Source organism: Microcaecilia unicolor, chromosome 7 (genome assembly GCF_901765095.1).
Source record: "Microcaecilia unicolor chromosome 7, aMicUni1.1, whole genome shotgun sequence".
NCBI classification, from domain to species: domain Eukaryota; kingdom Metazoa; phylum Chordata; class Amphibia; order Gymnophiona; family Siphonopidae; genus Microcaecilia; species Microcaecilia unicolor.
In genome coordinates, this window is record NC_044037.1 from 303,753,889 (window position 1) to 303,779,662 (window position 25,774).

The following is a 25,774-nucleotide window of genomic DNA, read 5'->3' on the forward strand; positions in this document are numbered from 1 at the left end:
TTAGAAAGCTCAGTTTGAGGTTTTAAATTTCTTTGAGGTTTAGGAATTTTAAGATGACTTTTAAAATGTAAAATGTACTTTAGCTACTGGTATTAGCTCATTATTTTAAAGCTGTTCAGGATATTAAAAAAAATGTTTATGTGCAATAAATTACTTTAATTTAACGTTTTAGTGTGCAATATTGACATCATTCTTTAAAACTTGAAACATCAGAGGAAATTCCTTGACCATCTTAAATTGCACATTATATAATGTACATAATACAGAATTTCCTTAATTTTCCTATAAATTTCCTAAGCAGTAAGTGTTTAGCGTGGGAATCCTTACACCGTGATTAGATAATTTTACCACCCTCTTTAAAACCTCACCCATAGGAGATCTGAAAAAACAGTGTACACAGCACTGTACACTCGCATAGCTCTCATCAGTATTAATAAAGCATCAGTACTGTCCATAGCACTGTCCACTCACATAGCTCTGATTACTACTAAAAAAAAAAAAGCACAATCAGTGTATACAGCACTGTACACACATAGCTCTTATTACATAGTAACATAGTAAATGACGGCAGATAAAGACCTGTAAGGTCCATCCAGTCTGCCCAACAAGATAAACTCATTTTACATGGTATGCGATACTTTATACCCGAGTTTGATTTGTCCTTGCCTTTCTCAGGGCACAGACCGTAGAAGTCTGCCCAGCACTCTTCTTGTACTAAAAGTTCTGAAGCTAACGTCGAATCCCCTTAAAATTTACACTCCTTCCCATCCATATCTATTCAGTCACGATCAGGGCGTAGACCGTAGAAGTCTGCCCAGCACCGGTTTTGCTTCCCAATTACCGGCGTTGCCACCTAATCTCTGCTAAAATTCCGTGGATCCATTACTTCTAAATTGGATTCCTTTGTGTTTATTTATTTGTTACATTTGTACCCCACATTTTCCCACCTATTTGCAGGCTCAATGTGGCTTACATAGTACCGTCAAGGCGTTTGCCAAGTCGGTTGATAACAAATACAAGGTTATATTGTGGTCGAATGAGGTAGAGAGTCAAGGAGATTGTATGTTGTCCAGTACAGTCATTGGTTATGCTTTGTTGCTGGGTGTGGGGATTTACGGTGGGTCGGTGGGGTAAGCCTTTTTGAAAACGTTGGTTTTTAGTGATTTCCTGAAGTTTAGGTGGTCATTAATTGTTTTCACGGCTTTTGGGAGTCTATTCCATAGTTGTGCGCTTATGTAGGAGAAGCAGGATGCGTAAGTTGTTTTGTATTTAAGTATTTTACAATTTGGGTAATGTAGGTTTAGGTATGATCATGATGATCCGATTCTGTTTCTGGTAGGTAGATCTATGAGATCTGTCATGTATCCTGGGACTACGCCATAGATTATTTTGTGGACCAAAGTGCAGATTTTGAAGATGATCCGTTCTTTGATTGGGAGCCAATGCAGCTTTGCACGGAGGGGTTTAGTACTTTCGAATTGTGTTTTACCAAATATCAGTCTGGCTGCTGTGTTTTGGGCAGTCTGGAGGTTTTTTTTGAGTTGCTCTTTGCATCCCACATAGATTCCGTTGCAATAGTCTGCGTGGCTTAGGACCATTGATTGTATTAGGTTTCGAAAAGTTTCTCTCGGGAAGAAAGGTTTTAATCATTTCATTTTCCACATTGAGTAGAACATTTTCTTTATTACGGAGTTTACTTGGTTCTTGAGGGTATGGTTGCTGTCAATTGTGATGCCAAGTATTTTTAGGCTGTCTGAGATAGGGAGGGTGTGTCCTGGAGTGTTTATGGTTGTGGGTTTGTACTGGTTATGTTGAGATGAGAGGATGATGCAGTGTGTTTTTTTCAGTGTTCAGTTTCAGTTTGAATGAATTTGCCCAAGAGTCAATGATGTTCAGGCCTTCATTGATTTCATTGGTTATTTCTGTTAAGTTATGTCTGAAGGGGATGTATATTGTAACGTCATCTGCATTGGCAAGGCCCTAGATCCTCTTTCCTGTCCCTCACAGACCCTGCTTAAATACCTTCTACACTTGTCAGTCTGGTCTCAAGACCAACTCCTTAAGGGTTCACCTTAGTGCGATTAGTGCTTATCACCGCCATGTAGAGGGCAGTCCTATCTCTGGACAGCCTTTAGTTGTTTGCTTCATGAGAGGCTTGCTTTTGTCAAAGCCCCCTGTCAAACCAGTGTCATGGGATCTCAACGTCGTTCTCACCCAGCTGATGAAAGCTCCTTTTGAGCCACTGAATTCCTGCCATCTGAAGTACTTGACCTGGAAGGTCGTTTTCTTGGTGGCAGTTACTTCAGCTTGTAGAGTCAGTGAGCTTCAGGCCTTGGTAGTGCATGCACCTTATATCAAGTTTCATCACAACAGAGTAGTCCTCCGCATGCACCCTAAGTTCCTGGTGTCGGAGTTCCACCTGAACCAGTCAATTGTCTTGCCAACATTCTTTCCCCGTCCTCATACCCGTCCTGGCGAAAGCAGTTGCACACCTTGAACTGTAAGAGAGCATTGGCCTTTTACGTGGAGCAGACGAAGCCCTTTAGACAGTCCGCCCAGTTATTTGTCTCTTTAGATCCCAACAGGAGGGGAGTCGCCATCGGAAAACGCACAATCTCCAGTTGGCTAACAGATTGCATATCCTTCACTTATGCTCAAGCTGGGCTGACTCTAGAGGGCCATGTCACGGCTCATAATAGTAACATAGTAACATAGTAAATGACGGCAGAAAAAGACCTGCATGGTCCATCTAGTCTGCCCAACAAGACAAACTCATATGTGCTACTTTTTGTGTATACCCTACTTTGATTTGTACCTGTCCTCTTCAGGGCACAGACCGTATAAGTCTTTCCAGCACTATCCCCGCCTCCCAACCACCAGCCCCGCCTCCCACCACTGGCTCTGGCACAGACCGTATAAGTCTGCCCAGCACTATCCTCGCCTCCCACCACCGGCTGGCTCTGCCACCCAATTCTGTTACCGTTTTCATTTCCACCACCTCCCGCGGGAGGGCATTCCAAGCATCCACTACTCTCTCCGTGAAAAAATACTTCCTGACATTTTTCTTGAGTCTGCCCCCCTTCAATCTCATTTCATGTCCTCTCGTTCTACTGACTTCGCACCTCCGGAAAAGGTTCGTTTGCGGATTAATACTTTTCAAATATTTGAACGTCTGTATCATATCACCCCTGTTTCTCCTTTCTTCCAGAGTATACACGTTCAGGTCATCAAGTCTCTCCTCATACGTCTTGTAACGCAAATCCCTTACCATTCTCGTAGCTTTTCTTTGCACCGCTTCAATTCTTTTTACATCCTTTGCAAGGTACGGCCTCCAAAACTGAACACAATACTCTAGGTGGGGCCTCACCAACGACTTATACAGGGGCATCAACACCTCCTTTCTTCTGCTGGTCACACCTCTCTCTATACAGCCTAACAATCTTCTAGCTACGGCCACCGCCTTGTCACACTGTTTCATCGCCTTCAGATCCTCAGATACTATCACCCCAAGATCCCTCTCCCCGTCCGTACCTATCAGATTCTCCCCGCCTAACACATACATCTCCCGAGGGTTTCTATTCCCTAAGTGCATCACTTTGCATTTCTTCGCATTGAATTTTAATTGCCAAACCTTAGACCATTCTTCTAGCTTCCTCAGATCCTTTTTCATGTTTTCCACTCCCTCCCGGGTGTCCACTCTGTTGCAGATCTTAGTATCATCCGCAAATAGGCAAACCTTACCTTCTAACCCTTCGGCAATGTCACTCACAAATATATTGAACAGAATCGGTCCCAGCACCGATCCTTGAGGCACTCCACTACTCACCTTTCGCTCCTCCGAGCGAATTCCATTCACCACCACCCTCTGGCTTCTGTCCATCAACCAGTTCCTAATCCAGTTCACCAGTTCGGGTACTGATAAGACACCATGAATGTACACAACATTGTCCACTCACATAGCTGTTTACTATTTTTAAAAAGTGCCATCGGTGTACACAGCACTGTACACTCACACAGCTCTGTTTAGTGCTAATTAAACCATTACTGTACGTGATCCTGTACACTTAGCTTTGATTCCTATTGATAAAATGTCATCACTGTACACAGTGCTGTACACTCACACAGTTCTGATTAGTACTGGTAAAATACCACGAATGTACATAGCACCGCTGGGACCGCTGCTTTTTAATATATTTATAAATGATTTAGAGATGGGAGTAACTAGCGAGGTAATTAAATTTGCTGATGACACAAAGTTATTCAAAGTTGTTAAATCGCGACAGGATTGTGAAAAATTACAAGAGGACCTTACGAGACTGGGAGACTGGGCGGCTAAAATGGCAGATGACGTTTAATCAAGTGCAAGGTGATGCATGTGGGATAAAAGAACCTGAATTATAGCTACGTCATGCAAGGTTCCACGTTAGGAATTATGGACCAAGAAAGGGATCTGGGTGTTGTCGTCGATAATACACTGAAACCTTCTGCTCAGTGTGCTGCTGCGGCTAGGAAAGGGTATTATTAGGAAAGGTATGGAAAACAGGTGTGAGGATGTTATAATGCCGTTGTATCGCTCCATGGTGCGACCGCACCTTGAGTATTGTGTTCAATTCTGGTCGCCGCATCTCAAGAAAGATATAGAATTGGAAAAGGTGCAGCGAAGGGCAACTAAAATGATAGCGGGGATGGGACGACTTCCCTATGAAGAAAGACTAAGGAGGCTAGGGCTATTCAGCTTGGAGAAGAGACGGCTGAGGGGAGACATGATAGAGGTATATAAAATAATGAGTGGAGTGGAACAGGTGGATGTGAAGCGTCTGTTCACGCTTTCCAAAAATACTAGGACTAGGGGGCATGCGATGAAACTACAGTGTAGTAAATTTAAAACAAATCGGAGAAAATATTTCTTCACCCAACGTATAATTAAACTCTGGAATTCGTTGCTGGAGAAAGTGGTGAAGGCGGTTAGCTTAGCAGAGTTTAAAAAGGGGTTGGATGGTTTCCTAAAGGACAAGTCCATAAACCGCTACTAAATGGACTTGGGAAAAATCCACAATTCCAGGAATAACATGTATAGAATGTTTGTACGTTTGGGAAGCTCGCCAGGTGCCCTTGGCCTGGATTGGCCGCTGTCATGGACAGGATGCTGGGCTCGATGGACCCTTGGTCTTTTCCCAGTATGGCATTACTTATGTACCTTACACACAGTTTGGTAGTTATAGCACAAGCATTATATTGTGAGTGTGCAGAGAGGTGTAAACCTAATCCAAGCAACCTGCAGAAAAGGAGAAAAAGCCAAAGACAAAAGAAGAGCAGTAGGCAATCATCCTAAGGCTGGGATCTGATAACCTCCAGCACCTCTTTGCCTGCAGGTGTTAAAATGCAGGACACAGTGAAAGTGTTAGGACCGCTGCTGTATCTTTAAGAAGAGGGAGGGTTGGGCAGGGCAGTGAGGTAACTGTCCTTCAGTAGTAATGGAACAGGATCCCTGACACCAGAAACAAGAGAAGGACTGGAGAGGCAGGAAGGTGGATCCCCCTGTCCTGCTCAGCTTTGGTAAGAAGCTCTCTCTCTCTCTCACTGACTTTTCATTGTGTCTGTGGCTGGCAGTGCATGTGGAACACTTCCGTCTGTGTGCATATATTTATATACTGCATGTTTATCTCTATACAGCATAGGCTTGATGTATATGTCAGATACTTATATGCTCTTTATTTCTGTATATATATATATACTTTCTATCTGAAATGTATGGATATATCCACGTATTCTCTCGTATTCCCCTTATCTGTCTACTGATCTATTCATTAAATACTTGCCATTAGATTTATATCTGCAGAATATGGCATGTTTTACTACACAAATACATCCTGAATACTGTGTTCTGCTCTGGGCGTCCCCACCTCAAAGAGGAGAAAAGGCTCCTAGAAAATGCAGAGAGACAAGGGCAGCAAAGATAAGCAGGGTACGTGAGAGGATCTCAACACAGGAGCAAATGAAAAAACTAAGGGGGTTGTGAAATCCTGGAATGTAGAAATAGTAAATAGGGACTGGGATTACACAAGGACTAGGTGGTGTCTGACGGACTCTCAAACATCAGAAATGTGTGTTACCCTAGTGCAGTTATCCCGCTGAACTAATTCTCACAGGAAAAGAGTATAACTGGGTTAAAAAGAGATCGATCTGATACACCCAGTGCAAGGGTTATTGGGCACTTTAAGTGAAGAGGAAACCGCCCATCTCCTCTCCTCCTCGAAATGCACCACCTGTTCCTCAGACCCCATCCCCACCAACTTACTTAACACCAACACTCCTACTGTCACCCCCTCCATCTGTCATATCCTCAACCTCTCTCTCTCCACTGCAACTGTCCCTGACACCTTCAAACATGCTGTAGTCACACCACTCCTCAAAAAACCATCACTTGTCCCTCCAACTACCGCCCCATTTCCCTCCTACCCTTCCTCTCCAAGATACTTGAACGTGCCGTTCACAGTCGCTGCCTTGATTTTCTCTCCTCTCATGCCATCCTCGATCCGCTTCAATCCGGCTTTCGCCCCCTACACTCGACAGAAACGGCACTATCTAAAGTCTGCAATGACCTGTTCCTTGCCAAATCCAAAGGTCACTACTCCATCCTCATCCTCCTAGACCTATCCGTCGCTTTTGACACTGTCAATCACAACCTACTTCACGCCACACTGTCCTCATATGGGTTCTAGGGCTCTGTCCTCTCCTGGTTCTCCTCTTATTTCTCCCACCGTACCTTCAGAGTACACTCTCATGGTTCTTCCTCCACCCCCATCCCACTCTCTGTTGGAGTTCCCCAGGGATCTGTCCTTGGACCCCTTCTTTTTTCAATCTACACCACCTCCCTGGGCTCCCTAATCTCCTCTCATGGTTTCCAATATCATCTTTATGCCGATGACACCCAGCTTTATCTCTCCACACCAGACATCACTGTGGAAACCCAGGCCAAAGTATTGGCCTGCTTATCTGACATTGCTGCCTGGATGTCCAACCGCCACTTGAAACTGAACATTGGCAAGACCGAGCTTATTGTCTTCCCTCCCAAACCCACTTCTCCTCTCCCTCCACTCTCTATCTCAGTTGACAACACCCTCATCATTCCCGTCTCATCTGCCCGCAACCTCGGAGTCATCGACTCCTCCCTCTCCTTCTCTGCGCATATCCAGCAGATAGCCAAGACCTGTCGCTTCTTTCTCTATAACATTAGCAAAATTCGCCCTTTCCTCTCCGAACACACCACCCGAACTCTCATCCACTCTCTCATTACCTCTCGCCTTGACTACTGCAACCTACTCCTCACTGGCCTTCCACTTTGCCATCTATCCCCCCTTCAGTCCGTTCAGAACTCTGCTGCGCGTCTTATCTTCCGCCTGGACCGATATACTCATATCACCCCTCTCCTCAAGTCACTTCACTGGCTTCCGATCAGGTACCGCATACAGTTCAAGCTTCTCCTACTAACCTACAAATGCACTCAATCTGCAGCCCCTCACTACCTCTCTACCCTCATCTCCCCCTACGTTCCTACCCGTAACCTCCGCTCTCAAGACAAATCCCTCCTTTCAGTACCCTTCTCCACCACCGCCAACTCCAGGCTCCGCCCTTTCTGCCTCGCCTCACCCCATGCCTGGAATAAACTCCCTGAACCCATACATCAGGCCCCCTCCCTGCCCATCTTCAAAGCCCTGCTCAAAGCCCACCTCTTCAATGTCGCCTTCGGCACCTAACCACCATACCTCTATTCAGAAATCTAGACTGCCCCCACTTGACACTTGACATTTCGCATTTTAGATTGTAAGCTCTTTTGAGCAGGGACTGACCTTTGTTAAACTGTACAGCGCTGCGTAACCCTAGTAGCGCTCTAGAAATGTTAAGTAGTAGTAACCTTCAGCCCTACACCCCCTCTCAGTTAACCTGCAGGCCCATACTCTGCCTGCCCCCCCCCCCCCCCCCCCCCAGACATTTATTTATTTATTTTACAGTGCTTATATCCCACAATTTCCCACCTCTGGCTTTTAAATATTAAATGTTAGACTTGAATTGGTGCACCTAAGTTTAGGTCTATTTACACCAGGTCAATGACAGATTCTGTAAGTTATGCATGTGAGTTGGAGACATGTCCAGGCTCCTCCCTCCCTCCCCCCCCTCTCCATTATAAAATAGTACTTCCATAAGTGCCCTGTAGTATTGTGAGAAACAGCCAACCTATAAAAGTAAACAGAAATCTTTTTATTACTGCACTCAAATATATGGAAGCCTGTCACTGCACTGCACAGACTTAGTCTTATGTCAAGTGTCTTGCAAATCAGAGGGAAAAGTCTTACTAGGGCTGGCTTAAAGTTCTGACCAGGCCAAAACTCATTGTACAGCAGTTTCAGAAGACACAGAAAAACCCAAGCCTTACGAGACTGGGAGACTGGGCATCTAAATGGCAGATGATGTTTAATGTGAGCAAGTGCAAAGTGATGCATACGGGAAAGAGGAACCCGAATTATAGCTACATAATGCGAGGTTCCACATTAGGAGTCACTAAGAAAGGGATCTAGGCGTCGTTGTTGATGATACGTTGAAACCCTCTGCTCAGTGTGTGGCAGTGGCTAAGAAAGCAAATAGAATATTAGTTATTATTAGGAAAGGAATGGAAAACAAAAATGAGGCCGTTATAATGCCTTTGTATTGCTCCATGATGTGTCCTTTTTTTTCTGAGAAGTTCTAAGAGAAGAGGACATCTCTGTGGGTAAGTGACACTATTCTATTCTGAGCTTGGTAGCTTAAAGATTAGGGTTTAAAAGAGGAATTGTAGGATATTGACAAACACAGAATTTTAAAATAAAAAAAGCAAGCAAACTTTATTAGCTAGTCAAAATAGCCTTTTCCCCATAATTTTAAAGCTTGAAGTTTCTGCCACAGCTTAAGGATAAGGGTTTAAAAGAGGAATTGTGAGATATTGATAAACACAGTTAGAATTATAAAATAAAATAAAATAAAAAAAACAAGCAAACTTTATTAGCTACTCTCCATAGGTTTAAAACTTGAAGTTTCTGCCACAGCATTAACAGATAGCCTCTAGAAAGCACAGAAGGGCCCAGTTCAGTCCTCATTCCCACCCCCCACCCCCCCAGCTCAACTCTTCATTTATAGTCAATTATTCTAATTAAGACAACAAGAGGGGAATTTTCCAATTTCATTAGTCTGAATTACATTTAATTAATTTCTAAGAAGCAAACCCTAAATAAATTGCAAATTACAACAGCCAAAAGATAATTATATTCATCTGATATCCCTAGTGCCTTAAGAATTTTTAAGATAACAACTCTATAATATTAAGATGCAGACAGTAGTCCAGCAGCGAGAAGGGTGCTATCCAGTGTCTTGCATTGAGTGTCACATGTATGGTACTATGTAAGCCACATTGAGCCTACAAATAGGTGGGAAAATGTGGGATACAAAGGTAATAAATAAATTAGTCCAGTCACAGCAGAAGTGAGGGAGTGAATTGGCATGGTTAGTGAATTATTTTCTCTTTGATGCTCTGTACCTCTGGAGAAATATAAAGTGGATATAGATGTCAGAGAAGGGCTGCCCTGTATTTGTTCACACCGGAGCCTGCAAAGGCCTCTCTGGTACTATGTAATCCACATTGAGCCTACAAATAGGTGGGAAAATGTGGGATACAAATGTAACAAATAAATAAATTAATTAATGATTATCTCCCATTTGGTGAGATGTCATATGTGTGTGCTTGATGCAAAGAGCTCCTAGCTGTCAGAGAACGAGTCCGTTTTCTTGAGGCTAGAGTAGTAGACTTGGAGGAGCTGAAGAAGACAGAGAGGTACATAGAGGATGCCTACAGGGATGTTGTAGATAAGTCCCACCTCCAATCTGACAGCCCCTATGCTGCCTTGGACTAGGGAAGTCCCCCAAAAGGGTGAGGCTGGAAGTAATCCTGTAGACAGGACCAGCAAACCAGGGAATGCAATATCCTCTCGCACCGAGGATGTGTCTCCAGGAGCTACTGCCCAGGTGGGAAGGGTTAGGACAGCTGTTGTAGTGGGTGATTCGATTATTAGGCATGTAGATAGCTGGGTGGCTGATGGACATGAGGATCGCCTGGTGACTTGCCTGCCTGGTGCGAAGGTGGCGGACCTCACGCGTCACCTAGATAGGATTTTACATAGTGCTGGTGAGGAGCCGGCTATCTTGGTACATGTGGGTACCAATGACATAGGGAAATGTGGGAGAGAGGTTCTGGAAGCCAAATTTAGACTCATAGGTAGAAATCTCAAATCCAAAACTTCTAGGGTAGCATTTTCTGAAGTGCTACCCATTCCACGTGCAGGGCCCAAGAGACAGGCAGAGCTCCGGAGTCTCAATGCGTGGATGAGACGATGGTGCAGGAAGGAGGGTTTTAGATTTGTTAGGAACGGCAACATTCTGGGGAAGGGGGAGCCTATTCCGAAAGGATGGGCTCCACTTTAACCAGGGTGGGACTAGGTTGCTGGCATTGGCGTTTAAAAAGGAGATAGAGTACATTTTAAACTAGAGACTGGGGGAAGGCTGACAATCACTCAAAAGCGCATGGTTCAGAATAAGGTATCTTTTAAAGTTATCACCAAAACAGGGAAGATAGGGTATCCCGATGGTGAGGTTGCAAAACAGACTGTAGTAGATCAGGTGTCCTAAACTAAAAATAAAAATCAGACAAAAGATTGCAATATAATACAGTCAAGTACTGAGCATGATGTAAATAGGAATAACAAACATACTTTGAAATGTCTATATGCAAATGCCAGGAGCCTAAGAAATAAGATGGGAGAGTTAGAATATATTGCACTAAATGAAAAATTAGATATAATAGGCATCTCTAAGACCTGGTGGAAGGAGGATAACCAGTGGGACACTGTCATACCGGGGTACAAATTATATCGTAGTTATAGGGTGGAACGAATTGGTGGAGGGGTAGCAATGTATGTTAAGAAGAGCCTTGAATCAAATAGATTGAAAATTCTGCAGGAAACAAAACACTTCTTGGAATCACTGTGGATTGAAATTCCATTTGTAAAGGGGAAAAGGATAGTGATAGGAGTGTACTACCGTCTGCCTGACCAGGATGAACAGACTGATACAGAAATGTTATCGGAAATTAGGGAGGCTAACAAACTGGGAAACACGATAATAATGGGTGATTTCAATTACCCCGAAATTGACTTGGTAAATGTAACATCGGGGCATGCTAGGGAGGTAAAATTCCTTGACAAAATCAAGGATTGTTTTATGGAGCAGCTGGTACAGGAGCCGACAAGAGAAGGAAAAATTCTAGACCTAGTCCTTAGTGGATCGCATGATCTGGTGCAGGAGGTAATGGTGATGGGGCCGCTTGATAACAGTGATCATAATATGAACAGATTTGACATTAGCTTTGGAGTAAGTATACACAGGATATCCAATACGTTATCATTTAACTTTCAAAAAGGAGACTATAATAAAATGAGAAGGATCGGCTGCGAGGGTCAAAAATTTACATCAGTTGTGGATGCTGTTCAAAAATGCCATCTTGGAAGCCCAGGCAAAATATATTCTGTGTATTAAAAAAGAAGGGAGGAAGACCAAATGACAGCCGGCATGGTTAAAAAGTGAGGTGCAGGAAGCTATTAGAGCTAAAAGAAAATCTTTCAGAAAATGGAAGAAGGAACCCACTGAAAATAACAAGAAACAGCATAAGGAATGTCAAGTCAAATGCAAAGTGCTGATAAGGAAGGCAAAGAGGGACTTTGAAAAAAAGATTGCGTTGGAGGCAAAAACACATAGTAAGAATTTTTTTAGGTATATTAAAAGTAAGAAGTAGGCAAAAGAATTGGTTGGACTGCTAGATGACCGATGGGGTAAAAGTGGTGATCAGGGAAGACCTCCATAGTGGAGAGATTAAAATAATTCTTTGCTTTGGTCTTCACTGAGGAAGATTTGGGAGTGATACCGGTGCCAGAAATGGCTTTCGAAGCTGATGAGTCAGAAAAACTGAATGAAATCTCTATAAACCTGGAGGATGTAATGGGGCAATTTGACAAACTGAAGAGTAGCAAATCTCCTGGACCGGATGGTATTCATCCCAGAGTACTGATAGAATTGAAAAATGAACTGGCGGAACTATTGTTAGTAGTATGTAAATTATCTTTAAGTTCGAGCGTGGTACCGGAAGATTGGAGTGTAGCCCATGTAACGCCGATATTTTAAAAAGGTTCCATAAGGGATCCGGGAAATTATAGACTGGTGAGCCTGACGTTAGTGCCGGGCAAAATGGTACAAGTAACCACTTGTAACCACTCACCTCCACCTACCCTCCTCTCCTCCATCCTGTACACATTAATTGATTTGATTACTTTATTTTTTGACTATTAGATTGTAAGCTCTTTGAGCAGGGACTGTCTTTCTTCTATGTTTGTGTAGTGCTGCGTACGCCTTGTAGCGCTATAGAAATGCTAAATAGTAGTAGTAGTAGTAGTAGTATTATAAAGAACAAAATTTCAGAGCATATTCAAAAGCATGGATTAATGAGACAAAGCCAACATGGATTTAGAGAAGGGAAATCTTGCCTCACAAATCTATTACATTTCTTTGAAGGGGTGAACAAACATGTGGATAAAGGTGAGCTGGTTGATATTGTGTATCTGGATTTTCAGAAGGCGTTTGACAAAGTACCTCATGAAAGACTCCAGAGGAAACTGGAGGTCATGGGATAGGAGGTAGTGCTCTATTGTGGATTAAAAACTGGTTAAAAGATAGAAAACAGAGAGTAAGGTTAAATGGTCAGTATGCTCAATGGAGAAGGGTAGTTAGTGGGGTTCCCCAGGGCTCTGTGCTGGGACTGCTGCTTTTTAACATATTTATAAATGATTTAGGGATGGGAGTAACTAGTGAGGTAGTTAAATTTGCTGATGACACAAAGTTATTCAAAGTTGTTAAATCGCGGGAGGATTGTGAAAACTTACAAGAGGACCTTACGAGGCTGGGAGACTGGGCGTCTAAATAGCAGATGACGTTTAATGTGAGCAGAGTGATGATGCATGTGGGAAAGAGGAACCCGAACTATAGCTACGTAATGCAAGGTTCCACGTTAGGCGTCACTGACCACGAAAGGGATCTCGGCAGCATCGTTGTTGATGATACGTTGAAACCCTCTGCTCAGTGTGCTGCGGCAGCTAAGAAAGCAAATAGAATGTTAGGTTTTATTAGGAAAGTAATGAAAAACAAAAGTGAGGACGTTGTAATGCCCTTGTGTTGGTCCATGGTGCGACCGCACCTCAAATATTGTGTTCAGTTCTGGTCTCCGCATCTCAAAAAAGATATAGTGGAATTAGAAAAGGTACAGAGAAGGGCGACGAAAATGATGGGGATGGGTCGACTTCCCTATGAGGAAAGGCTGAAGCGTCTAGGGCTCTTCGGCTTGGAAAAAAGGCGGCTGAGGGGAGATATGATAGTGGTCTATAAAACAATGAGTGGAGTTGAACGGGTAGATGTGAAGCGTCTGTTTACACTTTCCAAAAATACTAGGACTAGGGGGCATGTGATGAAGCTACAAAGTAGTAAATTTAAAATGAATCGGAGAAAACATTTCTTCACTCAATGTGTAATTAAACTCTGAAGTTCGTTGCCAGAGAATGTGGTGCACTGGGTATTTCCCTGTTGGGCTCACAATCTAATTTTTTCCCTGAGTCAATGGACTGTTAAGTGACTTGCCCAAGATCACAAGGAGCAGCAGTGGGATTTGAACTGGGCACCTCTGGATGGCAAGGCTGGTGCTGTAACCACTAGGCCACTCCTCCAGTTGCAACCTTTACATTTTCCTAAAGACTCCCTGCTTAGCCCTAGAGACATGTATACAAAGTATCTGAGGTCCTTAAAATTCTTCCTGAAACTATGCCTCCTTTGAATATCGTGTGTCATTTACTATTAAAAAAAAAAAAAGCATTTGCAGCACAGATGAGGGGAAGTGTCAGTAGAGACCTCTCAGGCCTCCGTGGACAGTTTGGATGGTACAGCTATCCTTGAGGATCCAGTACCTTCTGTAAGCAGGAATTGTCCTACTGGGTCAGACCAATGGTCCATGCAGCTCACGAGTACCTGGCAGCATCCTGAAAAGTAGAAGATTCCATGCTACCAATCCCAGAAATAAACAGTAGCTTTCCCAAGTTCTATCTTAATAATGCTTTATGGGCTTTTCCTCCAAAAATTTATCCAAACCTTTTTTAAACCCACCTATATTAAATGCCGCATCCTTTGGCAACAAGTTCCAGAGCTTAACTATACACTGAATGAAAACAATATTTTCTCCTTTTTGTTTTCAATGTGTTACTATCAGGCTTATTTTCGAAAGTGATCGCCGGCCTTTTCCCAACATAAATCGGGAGATGGCCGGCAATCTCTCAAAAGCAGCGAAATCGGTATAATCGAAAGCGGCTTTTTTGACAGCATCACCGCTTTCCCATCGCCTTGCTGGCGAAAGTTCAAGGGAGAGTGTCAGCGGCTTAGCGAAGGCGGGACATGGGCGGGCATGGGCGTGGCTACCAGATGGCCGACTTTCGCGGATAATGGAAAAAAAAAGCAGCGTTAAGCAGTACTTTGCTGGGTTTACTTGGTCCTTTTATTTTCACGACCAAGCCTCAAAAAGGTGCCCCAACTCACCAGATGACCACTGGAGGGAATGGGGGATGACCTCCCCGTAGTCCCCCAGTGATCACCAACCCCCTCCCACACTAAAAAAATAAAAATAAAGCACTTTTTTGCCAGCCTGTATGCCAGCCTCAAATGTCATACCCAGCTCCCTGACAGCAGTATGCAAGTCCCTGGAGCAGTTTTTAATGGGTGCAGTGCACTTCAGGCAGGCAGACCCAGGTCCATCCCCCCCCCCTACCTGTTACACTTGTGGTGCTAAGTGTTGAGCCCTCCAAACCCCCCCAAAACCCACTGTACCCACATGTAAGTTCCCCCTTCACCCATAAGGGCTATGGTAATGGTGTAGAGGTGTGGGGAATGGGTTTGGGGGGGATTGGGGGGGCTCAGCACCCAAGGTAAGGGAGCTATGCACCTGGGAGCTTTTTTTGTATTTTTTAAACATTTTTAGAAGTGCCCCCTAGGGTGCCCTGGTATGTGAGGGGGACCAGTGTATTACAAATGCTGGCTCCTCCCATGACCAAATGCCTTGGATTTCGCCGGGTTTGAGATGGCCGGCATTTTTTTTCATTATCGCTGAAAAACAAAACCGGCGATCTCAAACCTGGCGAACTGTGGCATTTGGCCGGGCTAAACCGTATTATCAGAAAAAAAGATGGCCGGCCATCTTTTTCGATAATAGGGTTCCAGCCAGCTGTTGCGCTGCCGCCAAAACAGGTCGCCGGCGAACTATTTCACCAGCGACGTTCGATTATACCCCTCCACGTAACTTCACAGAGTATCCACTAGTCTTTATATTTTTGAAAGAATAAACAAATGATTCGCATTTAACCGTTCCACTCCACTATCTCCCCTGAAAAGTCTCTTCTCCAAGGTGAAGAGCCCTAGTCTCTTAAACCTTTCCTCATATGAGAGGCATTCCATCCCCTTAATCATAAGAACATAAGAATAGCCATACTGGGTCAGACCATTGGTCCATCCAGCCCAGTATCCTGCTTCCAACAGTGGCCGATCCAGGTCACAAGTACCTGGCGGAATCCCAAATAGTAGCAACCCCAAAAAGTAGCAAGATTCTATTCAGAATCTCAAATAGTAGCAACATTCCATATTGAACCACAAAGAATAGCAAAACTCCATTCAAAATCTCAGAGAGTAGCAACATTCCATATAGAACCCCAAAGAGTAGCAACAATCCATTCACAATCTCAACAAGTAGCAATATTCCACTCAGAATCTCAAATAGTAGCAACATTCCATATTGAACCACAAAGAGTAGCAAGACTCCATTCAAAATCTCAGAGAGTAGCAACATTCCATATAGAACCCCAAAGAGTAGCAACATTCCATTCAGAATCTCAACAAGTAGCAAAATTCCATTCAGAATATCAAATAGTAGCAACATTCCATATAGAACCCCAAAGAGTAGCAACAATCCATTCACAATCTCAACAAGTAGCAACATTCCATTCAGAATCTCAAATAGTAGCAACATTCCATATAGAACCCCAAAGAGTAGCAACATTCCATTCACAATCTCAACAAGTAGCAACATTCCATTCAGAATCTCAACAAGTAGCAACATTCCATTCAGAATATCAAATAGTAGCAACATTCCATATTGAACCACAAAGAGTAGCAAGACTCCATTCAGAATCTCAGAGAGTAGCAACATTCCATATAGAACCCCAAAGAGTAGCAACATTCAATTCAGAATCTCAAATAGTAGCAACATTCCATGTAGAACCCCAAAGAGTAGCAACATTCCATTCACAATCTCAACAAGTAGCAACATTCCATTCAGAATCTCAACAAGTAGCAAAATTCCATTCAGAATATCAAATAGTAGCAACATTCCATATAGAACCCCAAAGAGTAGCAACATTCCATTCAGAATCTCAACAAGTAGCAAAATTCCATTCAGAATATAAAATAGTAGCAAAATTCCATATAGAACCCCAAAGAGTAGCAACAATCCATTCACAATCTCAACAAGTAGCAACATTCCATTCAGAATCTCAAATAGTAGCAACATTCCATATAGAACCCCAAAGAGTAGCAACATTCCATTCACAATCTCAACAAGTAGCAACATTCCATTCAGAATATCAAATAGTAGCAACATTCCATATAGAACCCCAAAGAGTAGCAACATTCCATTCACAATCTCAACAAGTAGCAACATTCCATTCAGAATCTCAACAAGTAGCAAAATTCCATTCAGAATATCAAATAGTAGCAAAATTCCATATAGAACCCCAAAGAGTAGCAACAATCCATTCACAATCTCAACAAGTAGCAACATTCCATTCAGAATCTCAAATAGTAGCAACATTCCATGCTACCAGTCCCTGGGCAAGCAGTGGCTTCCCCCATGTCCTTTTCCGGGATCTTCTTCTCCTTTACTTGTTGCTTTTGTTTTAGAATTGGACAAAAACAATATTCTGAGACATTTTGTTTGAATGTTTTTAAAGATTTGTTTGCAGATTTGCTGGCAGACTCGAGCAGGCATTGTCAATTCTTGAGGATGTGTTCTTGAAGCTTTAGTTTTGGGCAGGGAGTACTTTCTTTGTTATCCTGACAGTGTTTAAGTTGAATGACACTAGATAAGGTTTTCTGGGTTCCAAAAAAACCTAAGAAATTTCTTGGACAAAAAAAAAGCACAGGATGAATTGTCTTGATGATATTTTATGTAAGCAGGGGTTGGGCAATATCTGGGTTCTCTTTTTTGTACAGTGTGGGTGATGTAACTTGTTTTGCTTCAGTTCTTTACTTGATATTTACTGGGCATTGGCCCTCATTTTTGTGGACCTAACTCTGTATACAGTGGGCTCAATATGGAGTATTTAATATTTTCTTATATTGTTATTTTCTAAAGAAATGGTTTTTCCTTGGAAAAGTAATAATATCAACCCTATTTTTTTTGCACGCTGTTGGCTTATGTATCTTCAAAATTCGTAAAAAGCTTTAAAAAAACTTGTTTTAAATCTGCTCCCATCTTTATGCAGTGTCTGATAGTCCTAGAACAGTTTGACAAAAGAAAATACTCATTGTTTATTTGTTCTACTACACCACTCATGACTTTAGAAATCTTGTGATATGCCCCTGTACAAGTCATTGTTGAGGCTCCACCTGGAGTATTGGGTTCAGTTTTGGAGGCCGTATCTTGCTAAGGATGTAAAAAGAATTGAAGCGGTGCAAAGAAAAGCTACGAGAATGGTATAGGATTTGCGTTCCAAAACGTATGAAGAGAGACTTGCTGACCTGAACATGTATACCCTGGAGGAAAGGAGAAACAGGGTGATATGATACAGACGTTCAAATATTTGAAAGGTATTAATCCGCAAACAAACCTTTTCCGGAGATGGGAAGGAGAGGACATGAAATGAGATTGAAGGGGGGCAGACTCAAGAAAAATGTCAGGATGTATTTTTTCACGGAGAGAGTGGTGGATGCTTGGAATGCCCTCCCGCGGGAGGTGGTGGAGATTAAAACGGTAACGGAATTCAAACATGCGTGGGATAAACATAAAGGAATCCTGTTCAGAAAAAATGGATCCTCAGGAGCTTAGCAGAGATTGGATAACAGAGCCGGTAGTGGGAGGCAGGGCTGGTGGTTGGGAGGCGGGGATAGTGCTGGGCAGACTTGTACGGTCTGTGCCCTGAAAAAGACAGGTACAAATCAAGGTAAGGTATACACAAAAAGTAGCACATTTCTTGGGCAGACTGGATGGACCATGCAGGTCTTTTTCTGCCGTTATCTACTATGTTACTATGTATTACATACAGTTCTGGTCGCCATATCTCAAAAAAGATATAGGGGAATTAGAAAAGGTTCAAAGAAGAGCAACCAAAATTATAAAGGGATGGAAAGGGAAAGGGATATTCAGGTACTTATTTTGTACCAGGGGCAATGGAGGGTTAAGTGACTTGCCCAGAGTCACAAGGAGCTGCAGTGGGAATTGAACTCAGTTCCCCAGGATCAAAGTCCACTGCACTAACCACTAGGCTACTCCTCCACTACTACTAGTGCTTAACATTTCTAAAGTGCTACTAGGGTTACGCAGCGCTGTACAATTTAACATGGAAGGACAGTCCCTGCTCAAAGAGCTTACAATCTAAAAGACAGGTGTACAATCTAAAAACAAATGTAGAATCAATCTGATAGGGCATACTATATTTCTCGAAAGGTTAGGTGCCGAAAGCAACATTGAAGAGGTGAGTTTTAAGCAGAAATTTGAAGATGGGTAGGGATGTCTCTCATATGAGGAAAGGCTAAAGAAGTTAGGGCTCTTCAGCTTGGAAAAGAGATGGATGAGGGGAGATATGATTGAAGTCTACAAAATCCTGAGTGGTGTAGAACGTGTAGAAGTAAATCGATTTTTTACACGTTCCAAAGTTACAAAGACTAGGGGACACTCGAGGAAGTTCATAGAAATACTTTTAAAACAAATAGGAGGAAATATTTTTTCACTCAACAAATAATTAAGCTCTGGAACTCTTTGCTGGAGGATGTGGTAACAGCGGTTAGTGTACCTAGGTTTAAAAAAGGTTTGGACAAATTCCTGGAGGAAAAGTCCATAGTCTGCTATTGAAACAGACATGGGAAGCAACTTCTTGCCCTGGAGTTTGTAGTATGGAATGTTACTACTCTGAGATTCTGCATGGAATCTTGTCACTCTTTAGGATTCCAGAATCTTGCTATTCTTTGGGGTTCTACATGGAATGTTGCCACGATTTGGGTTTCTGCCAGATACTTGTGACCTGGCTTGGCCACTGTTTGGAAAACAGGATACTGGGCTAGATGGACCATTGGTCTGACCCAGTATGGCTACTCTTATGTTCTAGCCCAAACTATGTCCATTTAGTTATGTGGCTACGGCATTGAAAAGCAGCTGTTCCCGGAGAGCTGCTGCGCAGTAACAAGAGTGTGAATTTTCAGTGCCGATACCAGACAGATCCTGGCACTGAGTATCTGAATCTAATTTAGCTGGCATCGACTGATCGCCACTGACCAGTCAGTGTATAACCAGGGAGGGGTCAAACTTTCACTGTATATTCAGACCAGGGCTGAGTAACCCCTGCACAGTGAGGACAGGGATTAACTCCTCCTGGACAATAAAAGCAGGGACTGTGTCCACTCTGTAATAAGGACGCCTTACTCTGCTGCACTGTTACACACACTCTGTAGAAAGTCTAGTCAGACTGCAACAATCTTCCTTCCGTTATGCAATGGGCAGCACAGTTGCTGCAGTGTTTCCCAATGAGTGAGAGGAGGGGACTCACAGAGGTGCAGAGAGAGGGATACCGATACCGACATCAAGTCTGATCTGTCCACAAACAGTGTCCAGAGAACTCAGCGATGGAGTGAGCCAGTCCTGTGGTAGCCTGTGGCATCCAGGGTCTTGTGATTCCAGTTTCTTTCACTCTGGTTAAAAAACCTTTTTTTAAAAAAGGGAAAAACAAGGTCATAAATGCACTGGCAGTATTCCAGGACTGTTCCAGTCTGTTCCTGCTGTGCAGAATGCTATGAGGGGCCTCAAGGGTAAACGGTGAGTATAGATGTGGTTCTGTATTTACATCTGTCTGTCTGTCTATACAATGCAATACAAACCATAAGACTGTGCGTGGATAACAATGAAAGAAAAAAAGCTGGCCAATTCCAGCGAATTACAATAATACACTCCCCTTAACAATTACTTTAAAAATCTGCCAAATGAAAACATTTTCAAAAGTTTTCTAAACTTTAAATAGCACGTCTCTGATCTAATAAAGTCAGGAAGAGCATTCTTGCAAAGGTTGCAATGCAAACTGTTGCATTATGATACTTTCTCTATTTTAAAAATCTCACCGAAGGATATAAAAGGGTTAGAATATCTTTAGAGCGCAAAAAATATTGAGTTAGATTCTATCTTTGGTTCCAAAAAAAGCGCTATTCTATAAGTTAGGCATAATTTATAGGATAGCACTTATACCCAGGACTCCAGCCTAAATTTTAGGCACGTCCATTTGTACCTACTAAAGCGTGGTACACATGTGCGTGTCTAAATTAGGCGCAGGTCCTGTTATTCTATAATAACGAGCATAAATGCTAGGAACGCCATGGCTCCGCCCATGCCCATCTCATTTCCATGCCCCTTTTTTCACTCACATGTAAAATGTAGGCGCAGATTCCACGCCTAAATGTACTTATATAAGTTCCAATGTGTGTGAATAATTGCTTGTTAAAAAGCCAATTATTGGCACTAATTGACTCGTTATTCATTAGAGAATTAGGGGGATATTGTTTGAGGAGTCCCAGTTTGTCACATCAGATACCTTGGTGTTTGTCCCTGTAAAACCCTAAACACAAAAAGTACAGATTTTAAAGTAAAAATCTATTTCGACAGGAGCCAATGTAATCTTATCAGCAAAGGGGTGGCATGACCACATTTATGTGAGTAAATGAGTGAGTGTAAATGATGTGGGGTAGAAAGATTAGCCTGCGTTTCACTCCACTGACCCCTCCCCCACCCCACCCCTCTGTGCAGTGTTACATTGACTGGCTATGTAAAAATGCCAGAACACATTTTCCTGTTAATTCTAAACCTACCTGTGTATGCTCGAAGCTAGCTGTTTCCCAGGGGAGCAGGGTCCTATTTATATCCCACCAACCTCATAAGCAGGATTTGTGCAAAGCGTTAATATTACTTGAGGTAAAAACCATCTATTTCTTATTAGTCCAATAATGTCAGATATTAAAGCCTACAAATCATCAAAAACAATAAAACCTCCCTAGAGTCAGCTTCTAATTTGGACCATTACTACTACTACTACTTGACATTTCTAGAGCGCTACTAGGGTTACGCAGCGCTGTACAGATTAACAAAAAAGGACAGTCCCTGCTCAAAGGAGCTTACAATCTAAAGGACGAAATATCAAGTTGGGGCAGTCTAGATTTCTTGAATAGAGGTAGAGTGGTTAGGTGCCAAAGGCGACATTGAAGAGGCGGGCTTTGAGCAAGGATTTGAAGATGGGCAGGGAGGGGGCCTGGCGTATGGGTTCAGGGAGTTTATTCCAAGCATGGGGTGAGGCGAGGCAGAAGGGGCGGAGCCTGGAGTTGGCGGTGGTGGAGAAGGGTACTGAAAGGAGGGATTTGTCTTGAGAGCGGAGGTTACGGGTAGGGACGTAAGGGGAGATGAGGGTAGAGAGGTAAGGAGGGGCTGCAGATCGAGTGCATTTGTAGGTTAGTAGGAGAAGCTTGAACTGTATGCGGTACCTGATTGGAAGCCAGTGAAGTGATTTGAGGAGAGGGTTGATGTGAGTATATCGGTCCAGGCGGAAGATAAGACGTGCAGCAGAGTTCTGAACGGACTGAAGGGGGGGATAGGTGGCTAAGTGGGAGGCCAGTGAGGAGTAGGTTGCAGTAGTCAAGGTGAGAGGTAATGAGAGAATGGATGAGAGTTCAGGTGGTGTGCTCAGAAAGGAAAGGGTGAATTTTGCTAATGTTGTAGAGGAAGAAGCGACAGGTCTTGGCTATCTGCTGGATATGCGCAGAGAAGGAGAGGGAGGAGTCGAAGATGACTCCGAGGTTGCGGGCAGATGAGACTGGGACGATGAGGGTGTTATCAACTGAGATAGAGAGTGGAGGGAGAGGAGAAGTGGGTTTGGGTGGGAAGACAATAAGTTTGGTCTTGGCCATGTTCAGCTTCAGGTGGCGGTTGGACATACAGGCAGCAGTGTCGGACAAGCAGGCCGATACTTTGGCCTGGGTTTCCGCAGTGATGACCATTAGATCATGGAAGAGCAAAAGGGGCACTCAGGGAGGACAAGGCCATAGCGGAGAAACTGAATGAATTCTTTGCTTCGGTATTTATGGAAGAAGATGTAAGAGATCTGTCTGTACTGGAAATGGTTTTCAAGGATGATGATGCGAAGAAACTGAAAGAAATCTCTGTGAACCTCGAAGAAGTACTGAGCCAAATCAACAAATTAAAGAGCAGTAAATCACCTGGACCAGATGGCATACGTCCAAGGTTACTCAAAGATCGCAAATATGAAATTGCTGGTCTGCTGTTAGTAATATCTAACCTGTCATTAAAATTGTACCTAAAGATTGGAGGGTGGCCAATGTGATGCTGATTTTTAAAAAGGGTTCCAGGGGTGATCCAGGATATTACAGACCAGTAAGCCTGACATCAGTGCCAGGCAAAACAGTTGAAACTATTATTAAGAATAAAATTATGGAACACGTAGATAAACATGGTTTAATGGGACAGAGTCGGCACGGGTTCAGCCAAGGGAAGTCTTGCCTCACCAATTTGCTTCATTTCTTTGAAGGCACGAATAAACATGTGGATAAAGGTGAGCCGGTTGATGTAGTGTATCTAGATTTTCAGAAAGCTTTTGATAAAGTTCCTTATGAGAAACTCCTGGGAAAATTAAAGAGTCATGGGATACAAGGCAAGGTTCTGGTGTGGATTAGGAATTGATTATTGGACAGAAAACAGAGGGTAGGGTTAAATGGTCATTTATCTCAATGGAGGAGGGTGAACAGTGGAGTGCCACAGGGATCAGTCCTGGGACCGGTGCTAGAGGTCTATAAAATAATGAGTGGAGTGGAAAGGGTAGACGTGAAACATCTGTTTATTCTTTCCAAAAATACTAGGACTAGGGGGCATTCAATGAAGCTACAAAGAAGTAAATTTAAAACGAATTGGAGAAAATGTTTCTTCACTCGACATGTAATTAAAGTCTGGAATTCTTTGCCAGAGAATGTGGTAAAGGTGGTTAGCTTAGCGATTTCCATATCATGTATAAATATGTTAAATATAAGTACATAAGTATTGCCACACTGGGACAGACCAAAAGGTCCATCAAGCCCAACATCCTGTTTCCAACAGTGGCCAATCCAGGTCAGAACTACCTGGCAAAATCCCAGAAAAGCTCAATACATTTTATACTGCCCACCCTGGTGACACTGCTCTTGTGTCTCATATTAGAAAGGTGCAGGGCTCCAGGTCTTTGTGGGCTCCGCTGTCTTATTGGACAGAGCTAAAAATGATCCAGTCCTTTCACGCATACATTTGATATTTTTGAATGTTTCAGTAAATTAGTGACTGCTGCTCTTTGGAGTTTTGATATAAAGTTAATTGATCCCATTCTGCCATGTACAACAAATTCCGTTCCAGAAGAGTGGTTCCTTCCCCAAAGAGCTTACGCACAGTCTAAGGGGTTGCTTGACACATCAAAAGATGAAGTGGTTTGTCCTTAAATCCTTTCCTAAAGTCCCAACTTTTACAGCAGTGGGACTCGAATTTGGAGATGTGACTGACAGGGGCCTGTGGATTCCCAGTAGAGTTTGAGATTAAAGTCTTAACTTTTACTTATTTGGGGAAGGGGGGGGGGGTGTTCTGCATATTAGAAACCAAGGTGATTGTGGAATACTAATATTGCTACGATGTGGGTTTCTGCCAGGTACTTGTGACCTGGCTTTGGCCACTAGGGGCGTAGCCAGACACCCAATTTTGGGTGGGCCTGGGACCAGGATGGGTGGGCAGAACAACCTTGCCCTGTCTCACAAGTGATTTGGTCTCTCCCTCTCTCGCCTGCATGCCATTTGGTCTCTCAAACATCCTCCCTCCCTTGCATGCAGCAACTAATACACACTGCTCATGTTGGCCCCACAGCCTTCCCTCTGATGCAACTTCCTGTTTCCGCATAGGTGGGAATAAATCAGAGGAGAGGCTGTGGGGCTGGTGCAAATAGTATGTATCAGTCGCTGCTCGCTGCAGGTGAAGATTTGCTAGTTACAAGGTATTCAGGAGGGACAGTTCTTGGGAGTTTTCGGCTGGTGGGGCTTGGGGATCCCTGCCAGCCACATCATAGGTGTGCTGCTACTGGGTGGGCCTGAGCTCAAAGTGGGTGGGCCTGGGCCCATCCAGGCCCACCCTTGGCTACGCCACTGGATACTGGGCTAGATGGACCATTGGTCTGACCCGGTATGGCTAGTCTTATGTTCTTATGTAATATTAAATAAGATTAGTCAGGTTTTCAGGATATCCACAATGCCAACATTATATGCAAATGCAGTTCATGTATATTCATTGTGAATATCCTGAAAACCTGACTGGCTTGGTGTGGCCTGGGGACTGGGTTCAGAACGCCTGGTCTAGGGAATTTTTACACCCTCCCTCTCCTCCCTCCTGGACTGCACACTGAGCCCTGAGCCCAGACTTCTCCTGGCTTGTTCATTTCTTCTGCTGTTCTCTCTCTGCGGTTTGTTAGGATTTCTCTCAAATACTGTATTAGTTATATGGGTCACACCTGCATTTCTGCTGTTTCTACCCTAATGTTATGATGAAATGGAGCCAAAAGAACCAACCAAGCAACAGTGGGATAGTTCTGTGGGCTGCTGGGCAAAATGCAGCACAAACACTGGAACAGGTTGGAATTCACTTCTCGGTTTTGTTCCTTCCTCTGCCAGATGCAAGCTGTGCCGAGCTGATTACCGAAGCATGGCCTCACCCCTGTGCACTATCCGTGAGTATATGGCCCACTGCTTGGCAGGGGAGCAGTTTGCTAATTACTGTGGTTGTTGGGTTGATAATTCTAGAAGGACTTTCTAAGAATATTCCTGTCTTGTGGGGGATCTGGTGAGGGCAATCCTAGAAATACTACTGCCTGAATTAGGTTCAGATCTCACGTACCCTTCAGGTGCGTAGCCAGGCCGTGGATTTTGGGGTGTCCCAGGCCCCCTTGTGGCTACGCCTTTGCCCTTCAGCATTCTTGTGTTTCATAGTGAGGAAAGATGACTGATTTCTGCCCTTCCTCCTCTCCAGTATGGCCAGGGCCGCCGAGAGACTGGGCCGGGCCCAGGGCAAGGTCACCCCCGGGGCCCCGATCCCTCCGCCACCCCCCCCCCCAAGATCATTGTAATAGCCGCCCCCCCCCCCTCCACCCACCACCGGGCCGGGCCCCCCTGAATTCAAATCATAGTGCCTCAGCTCAACCTCGCTCCGTGTGAAAGAAGCACAGCAGCTGCAGTGTGCAGATCGCTTCCCGTCGGGCCTTCCCTCCCTGTGTCCCGCCCTCGCGCAAGT

The 25,774-nt window shown here is 43.7% G+C and overlaps 1 protein-coding gene across 2 annotated transcripts in view; it reads left to right on the forward strand.

The window, feature by feature from the left end:
* The first annotated feature begins 5,507 nt into the window (after positions 1 to 5,507).
* The window catches only part of PLCD4 (phospholipase C delta 4), a 93,519-nt gene continuing 73,252 nt past the window's right edge, over positions 5,508 to 25,774 (forward strand). Inside the window, exons 1-2 of one of the 2 annotated variants that reach the window (XM_030209492.1) lie at positions 5,508 to 5,556; positions 25,159 to 25,214. In XM_030209492.1, coding sequence (XP_030065352.1) covers positions 25,190 to 25,214 — 25 coding nt within the window. In that variant the 5' untranslated portion in view covers positions 5,508 to 5,556; positions 25,159 to 25,189. Of the gene's footprint in view, positions 5,557 to 20,048; positions 20,246 to 25,158; positions 25,215 to 25,774 lie in introns of those variants that run through there. The other variant, XM_030209491.1, reaches the window with a different exon arrangement.